The sequence below is a fragment of the Sipha flava genome, unplaced genomic scaffold (genome assembly GCF_003268045.1).
Source record: "Sipha flava isolate LNK unplaced genomic scaffold, YSA_version1 114_pilon_pilon, whole genome shotgun sequence".
In the NCBI taxonomy this organism is placed as follows: Eukaryota; Metazoa; Arthropoda; class Insecta; order Hemiptera; family Aphididae; genus Sipha; species Sipha flava.
In genome coordinates, this window is record NW_020271737.1 from 1,159,232 (window position 1) to 1,167,459 (window position 8,228).

General features: G+C 30.9%; 1 protein-coding gene across 1 annotated transcript; it reads right to left on the minus strand.

Moving 5' to 3' along the window:
• Positions 1–5,680: 5,680 nt before the first annotated feature.
• LOC112690509 (cuticle protein 18.6-like) lies at positions 5,681–7,259 on the minus strand. Its single transcript, XM_025564530.1, has 2 exons — positions 7,153–7,259; positions 5,681–6,219 (listed from the first exon to the last, which is right to left on the minus strand). The coding sequence occupies exons 1-2, from the start codon at positions 7,162–7,164 to the stop codon at positions 5,839–5,841; spliced, it is 393 nt and encodes a 130-aa protein (XP_025420315.1). The 5' UTR covers positions 7,165–7,259; the 3' UTR covers positions 5,681–5,838.
• Positions 7,260–8,228: the final 969 nt, after the last annotated feature.

The following is an 8,228-nucleotide window of genomic DNA, read 5'->3' on the forward strand; positions in this document are numbered from 1 at the left end:
GGGAAATTGGCACTTAAAATTGAGTATGACAAATATAATACGGAAATTTCACATTGGTTATAGATTTTTTTTTTTTTTTATTGGTAAAATTACCCCTAAATGAAATTTCTGATACATTTTAAGAAATATTTTTTATTGCTCCTGAAATGTATAGAATATCAGCGTTTTTAAATTATATTTTATCAAATTTTATTGAAAATTACAGCAGACTTCCACTACTCCTCTGAACTGAGCCACCTTTGAATGAGCCAAGGACTACTAATGGTCCAGTTCACCTATTTCACCGTCAATTGAAAGATCAATTTTATCACCCGTATCCATCGATCTATAATTTTATTAAAGTGCATAAAGAATACCAGACAGAAGTTTACATAGAACTTCGCTCAAAACAACATATGAACAATTATTGTAGTTAAAGTCGTTATAAGGGTAGGCTTTAATTTTCTAATGAAGCTTTCATAAGGTTTTTCGGCCAAATTTCGGACTAATGAAGCGATCCCAATCCAAAATTTTCAAAGATAAACCTAGTCCATTTTACCATAGTATAGGTTTTTATACAACTGATGAGGATAACAATGTATTTAAAAGCGTAACTTATGTTTCAATCAAGAAAGAAATTGTTTTTAAAAATGTCATACAACATAATTTTGATACATATTTTGGTTATTTAATTATTATATTTTTAATACTTCTGTAATTGGTAAATAGTAATGAATGAAGGCAATTTCTATATTATACTCATGTTAAAATAATAAATCGTAAATTTTAATAATTTTTGTAAATCAATAATTTATTTGTTTCTGGCGTATGATAAATGCATGCAAGTGCACAAATTCATTTTCTAGCTTCTTAAAGAAGGTCACAAGACATTTATGAAAATCGGTGAAATTATTTTCTTAATGTATTTTTATTTTAATCTACTAGTCATCTAGCATAAAATAAATTATTTTTTGAGAAAAAAGAAACCATGCAATTAAGGATCGATATGTATCATTTGGTATCTGTTTTTTTTTTTAATATAATTTAGAATGATACTACATTAAACACTTATATTTTTATATAATTTAATATCATAATATATCAAAAGTGTATTAACTGCAGGTAGTAAAAACTATAGAGAGTCCTTTGGAGAAATATTTCACCGACAATATACGTGTTGACAGAAAAAATGTGCAATAAACAGTTTAAATGAAGTCATAGAATCTCCGTGACCAGCATGTGGCGTTGTCAAGCGATTAACTCGCGGAGTTCAAAGCTTATAAAAATAATTGAAATCAAATAAAAGCAACCTATTTCCCATAACCGTCTAAACAATACATACATCTCCTACGAAAATCGTCCCACGGATTCTTCGTGAAACGCAGCAAATCGTTTTTGGTTTGATTTTTTTGTTTCTCAACAGCAGTTGACGCGGTAATTCTTCCGACATGACGTTGTTGTTGCCCAGAAGAGCCACGCTTGCCCGGACTACACGTAAATCCCCAGGATGTGGCCGTGAAAACGGCCAATCAACGGAGCAAGGGAACGCGACCGAGCAGCATAATATCGTCTCAATGGACCCGATCTTCCACCGACGCGAACTGCTCACGCTACGAACCGAGACCGTCGTCACGTTGGTCCCGAAACTTTCGTTTTCTTTCGTCAACGTGAAAGACGAAGTGTTAAAATGCTACGAGCAGATTTTCGACCATCGAGCTGATCTCGCACATTCGGTAGAAAAAGTTCTTGATACTCTGACGGAACTCAAAAAGCCGTCGGTCCAACACGACCGAAAGGTATTCGATTACGTGTTGAAGCACTTGTTCAGCGAGATCGAATGCTTCCGAACATACACCGCAGAAGCCTTAAACCGATGTGCCCATCTGTTCGGTGTTGTGATCGAACATGGTTTGATATACGATTTCGAGGCTCTAAGAAAGGCCTCGGCTTTTGTCCTAGAAGCTCTCAAGGAACATCCGTACTCGGAAATGTACAACTTTGGCACGACTGCTTTGATCCGGTTTAGGTATCGATTATGGTACTGCCCTCAGTACTGCATTTCGATATCTAAAATTCCACATTTCAAAACGTTATCGACCAGATTAATCGTGCAGTTGGAACGGAGCTTAGAGGCGAGGATCCAACCGTCGACCAAAAGCGCGGACATCAAAAGGTTACAGGAATCATTTGTCGTGACCCAGCTGGAAGAACGCGAAGAAACATTTATCGCAGAAGCGAGTGCCATCGACTCGAAGCCCGCGGAAATTGAGAGTCGTGAACAAGTGGTGGCCACGGTCGTGCCATCGTCGGACGTCTCGGCAGGGTTGGCCGCTTGTGCCGAAAGCGTCGAAGGGACAATCGCATCGCTAATGGCTCTACCGTTTACGCCTACGAAGACACCTGAAGACGATTATGCGGAAAAAATCATAATCACCATGACGTGCCTCCACGAGCTGAACATTCGCGGTAAATTTCAGCACATCAAAAACCTGCTTAACAACCACGAGAGAATGGTGTGTTTCGCAAAGTTCCTGGTCGCCCACCATGTAAGCCGTGTACGTTAAAATCACGGATTTTACTCGAGGTTGATGCAGTACGTCGGAAGCGATTTTCTAAACGGCCGAAACGTACCGGGCGATTCGAGGTCTATTAAAGAACAACGATCGCGGGTACAATAATGTACTGTCCAACCTCAGCGACTTTTAGGGTATACTACGACCACGTTCAACAAGTGCAAACCTACCGAAGCAGTCAATATCCAGCTTGTCAAGCGACAAGTTAAAGCATACATGGTTAATGGTCATAAGTATATGTATTTTTAATGTTTAAAAAGTTATTTCTCGATTTAAATGTTTACTAATTTTTCAACTTATCCTAAAAACATTTGTTTGTAGATTTATCTTCAATGTTTTTGTACGGTTACATGCAACTATACGATTGTATAATATTTCTCTTCACTAAACTGGTATTTTTTTTATCAGACCATTTTTGGAACTTTGTGTATTATACGTTTTGTATATTATAGGTGCATGAGAATATATATTATCATTCATAATAAAAATGTATTACTTTGTGTTTTTATTTTATGATTTAGAAAAAAGGTTTTATCTTTTATAAATCGAAATAATTGTATCTTATGTTGATGAATTTAAATTATCTGTTTGGTCAGCTTCAATTTGAAGAAGTATTTAGCAGATTAGGTATGGCGATGTTTAAATTAAAGTCAAACAAATGTATTTCATCAATATGTAATTTATCAGGACATAAAGTTTCAGAGGATTAGATTAGACTAAAAGAAAAACATTAAGATACTCTAAAAAAATTTCCAAATCTACAAAAAGTAAAAAATATACCTTAATTTATTGGCTCAACTAACAGTTAAAGATAATTAATTAATAATTTTGCAAATATTGCTAACAACTTTTACTTAATTAACTATCAAAAAACAAAGATAGCAAGATAAAAGCATGATAATTTCGTATCTGTAAAGAAAACTATGTCCAGTGATGGATCGTACGTTTATAAAGAGATTGAATATGAAATTAGGATCGTGTATTGATTTTACTTATTTGTAAAGATATAAAAGTACAAAAAATTAATTAATTAATTATATACATTTTTTATAATTTGATATTAAAAATATTATAAAATAAATCATAATGGTAAAAACGAAGATATAATAAGTCGTGGATGAAGTGGTTTATTATGGTATATGTTAGGTTACCTATTTAGCTAAAAGTATGACAAAAATTAGTTGCCTACCCGTCAAAATCAAAAGGCGTACGAGTATGATCGAACACTTTATTCCTACCATCTGTTTGCTCATTGTTTATCTTATTTGTCGTGTGAATAATTGGTTCAAAACATTAAATTTTTTACGATTTCTGGTTGTGGAATTATTGCAATAATTATTATGTATATTATTATTGCAAAATGCATAACGATCTGACATCATTTAAACATGTTTGCTTTTCCTATTTTCATTTTCCTTATAGTAAACGAAAACTATAAGTTCGGGCAATTGATTGAATCTCTATTCTAAGTTTATGTCTTCATATTTCTTTTTCATTGTACTATGATCATCTGAAATCTCATAAAATTTAAAAATATATAATTCAACTTATTAAATTCAACCCTCTAAATGTGTTACAATATATGTTATTTTGTGGACCATATATTTATTGAGGTTGTTCTATTATATTTTTTTTTGAAGAAAGAATTTATGTATACATATAAATGGCAAGGCTTGAGAATCTGTCCAGTTTTAAGTATACATTTTTGCTTTCCATTCTATTAAATTGAATTTCTACTCAATTAAATTTCTATATAATGAACAACATTAGCCAACTGTTATCATTAACTGACAAAAATCATTACATTTTTGCTAACGTTGCAATTGCAAGATTTTAGTGAAATAATTAGATTTAAGTATTATTTATCGAATACATACAAAGAATTATCTTATCATTTTATCGTCAATAGTTTTACTATTTCACGATAAGATTTTGTTTTATTTACAAATTTATTAAAAATTAACATAAAAAAAGAAACAACGAGATTTAGTCTTATGAACAAAGAGATTTTTCCCAAAGACAATGAGTATCATTCATATACTTTTATAAATTTATAAAAACAATTATTTTAATTTTTAATTTATAAGAGCTATTGTCTTTCTACAATAGCTCTTATAGTGTTATAATTCGTATTATTCTCTGTTGTAAACATACATATTTTTCCCTTGTTTACTATTTAATCAATTTATTTGACCTATTAATATTGCAGAATTAATTAAGTTTTATCATCTAATATTATAAAAAAAAAATTAATAATAAACAATTAAATCATAAGTGGTTTTATAATAATAATTATTATTTTTTGCTTAGAAATAAATGATATTAAATAATATTTAAATAATTTAATAATTCTTTAAAACAAATAAAATTTCTAAAAATGACAATTTCTAAATCCTGAATGAAAAAAATATTGTCAATTGTATATTATCATTTCGTAATCAGCTTATTAATAACAAAAAGTCTATGTACTAGATTTATTTTTGAATAGTAAATTTAATTAATTCTATATTCTTTTCGATATTTACAATAATTTAATTCATTATATTTTTGCGTAATGATATTTTATTTAGATTGGAAATAAATAATTGAATAACAAAAATTGTAAAATATTTTAAAATCATACGATTATACGATTTTTAATAAAAATTAGTCTCCATGTTTTTTTTTATTTATTTTTTTTAAAAATTAATTACGTAAACAATAATGCAATTAAAAGTATATGAATTGTCAAAATATTGATAAATGTTCTTGCATACAAAGAACATTAATGAAATAAGATTACAATAATTGTAAAACATATTATTTCATTAATCATAAAACATGATCTCGTTCTCGAAACATCATATAGTCCAAGTGTTCGATTTTTTTTAAAACTGCTATAGTCTCACATGAAAAAATAACGAATAGAATAATATAATAAATAATAAAATCGTAATACTATAAATCGTATTACGATTATCTAAGCCATGTTCGTTCTTTTGCGACACAAAGATCAACCAAAGATAACAGGATCACAGTAATCAGGAGTAAATATACCGTGGAAATGAAAATAATAATATTAAATTATTATTAAACATTTCTTTAGGAGTGTTTCGGCAAAAGGCGATGGCGAATAAAATTAAAATATATAATTCGAATGAGTTGGTATTGTTTATTTGACTAACGAGCAACAATAATTATTCGACTAGACATATTGTATGAGATGATAATAAGTTGAAGTGGCGACGGAAACGGGATGATTTAGTTCTTCTCGAAGACGACGTTGTCACGTTTTCCTGAGATTTGTTCAGTAGTGGTTATAGCCGGACGGGTAGACGTTCTGGTGACCGTGGTAGTAGTCGGCGGACGATGGCTGACCGTGGTAGTTGAGCGAACCGACTTTCTTGACGACCGCGTTGAACCCGTGCACGTCGTCCGCGGTGTACTCGACCACGCGGGTGGACCCGTCGGCTTCCAACAGGCTGTACGATCCCTTCACGTTGCCGTGTCCGTCGCTCGACTCGTGTTGGCTCTTCACGTCGTGCGTGTGCGGGTCGTGCACGCCGTACTCGAAGCTGTACGGGGCGGGCGCGTGCGCGTATTGGTCGTGTGCGTTGTAGCTGCTGTACTCGGGCGGATAGGCGAACACCATCATGTGACCGGCGACCAGCGCGGCGAATGCGATCAACTGAAAGAAAAACGTCCGACTGAATAATATAGATGGCTTACGATACGTTTTGTGTTGCATTTAAATTGTATTAAAAATATGACTATACCTCATTGATTAATATAAATCACTATAAATTACTATAATAATAATAAATAAAGACGAATGCATTAATGTAAATAAAGAGAAATAAACAGCGAGTTAATACGGATTGCGTTTTCATCACCTCTTAATTTCAACAATTTTGAACAATTTTATGACGACTTTCGGATACATTTATTTTATAAGCAAAAAAATCTTATGAATAATCTTACATCTCATTTTCAAGTCTTAAATATTAAAATTGATAATTGTATAATTTTCAATTACAAAAATGTTGGTATTATTGAATATTTAAATGCTTATGAAATGATTTGTGAAATTGTAGTATATCTTTTCATTAATCAATGATATATATTCGAAAATTTTTATTAAATTTCCAAAATTTATTGAAAAGCCAATATATTTTATCGAAATTTTATGAAAAAAGGTAAAAAAAAATTATTTTAAGTATCTAAAAACAGTTCAAAAATCAATCGAAACATTTTGAACATAACATTTTTCTGAATACGGTTATCTAAGTTCCTACGAGTAAGTTTCCTTATCTAAGTTTCCTTCTTAATAATATTTGATATAAAAATAGTTTGGGTATTCATAACCTCCCTACGTACCAACTAGATAACATTTCCTATTGATAGGATAATCTTACATGGTCTGCATGTCGTGTGCATATTGTACACCGGCATAAAAAAATATATATAGTTAATTATCTAAATTAAATCATGATAAAATAAATACATTTATTGTATCACATACATTATAAAAATTAAAACGGATGAATGGATGAGCGATATGAAATTGTCAAAAACTTTATAGCTTATTGTTTGATACAAAAATATAATAATAAAATCTTACCTTTGTAGTCATCTTGAATGTATTGTAGAAGTATATTTTTAAATACAATATTATAATAAAACCGTACTTTTACGGAAAATGAAAAGAGTTGAATGTTGTTTGTTACGATTTTGCTTACAGTATATATACAATATAATAATATAGAACATCCCTACCACTAGAATGTCCAACTGAACATGTTTGGATCATTAATATTCCACTGAACTAGTTATAATATTTTAGCTCATTAAAAAAATATACACAGTTTGGTTTTTCGATATTTTATTTACGTACATACGTGATACACACGATATATTAATTATTTATTTTAATTATCGTGGTCATGTAATACAAAGTTATTTCATGAATAATTATTTTTTACTATTATTTTAAAACTTAAATTAAATCATAATTATAGTTTCTCATATTAAAAATTTTATTGATAATTCCATGATTTTGTAATGAAACAAAATTTAGGTTTTGGACGAATAGGAAAATCATTGATTTTCACTACTTACTCTGTGTATGTTTGCGCGCGCGCGCGCGCGCGCGCGTGTGTGTGTGTGTGTGTGTGTGTGTGTGTGTATGTTTGTATGTGGATTTAATGTTGGTACGGAATAGGATCCGATATATAAAAAGGAGCAGCGCTACTAGAGTACTCGTCTACAAGGTAAATAAATGGTATTCTAGTTGGAAATATTCCGGCTCCTATATAACCACGTTTTTAAGATTTTGATGTCTATATCACACACTTGGTGTGTGTTAGACACTGCCGATCGGATGTGTTTTAAACCACACCAGAATTTAACGTTTTATATAAGATCATTACTGCGACAACATCGGATTTATATGTGTTTGGTATTTGAAATGCCGATTATAAAAGATTTTGGTATTATTTCAAGTAATTGTAAACACTGTTGTGGAATTTTTAAATGTATTGGTCATAATAATGTAATACTTACGTGCCATAACGACGGGCGATGTGCAATGCTCTTATTGTCGCGTTCCTATGCATTTCAATAATGTAATAAGATTTATTTATGTTTTTACATAATTTAACTCGCGTACCTATCTAATATTTTACTATGACACTAGCA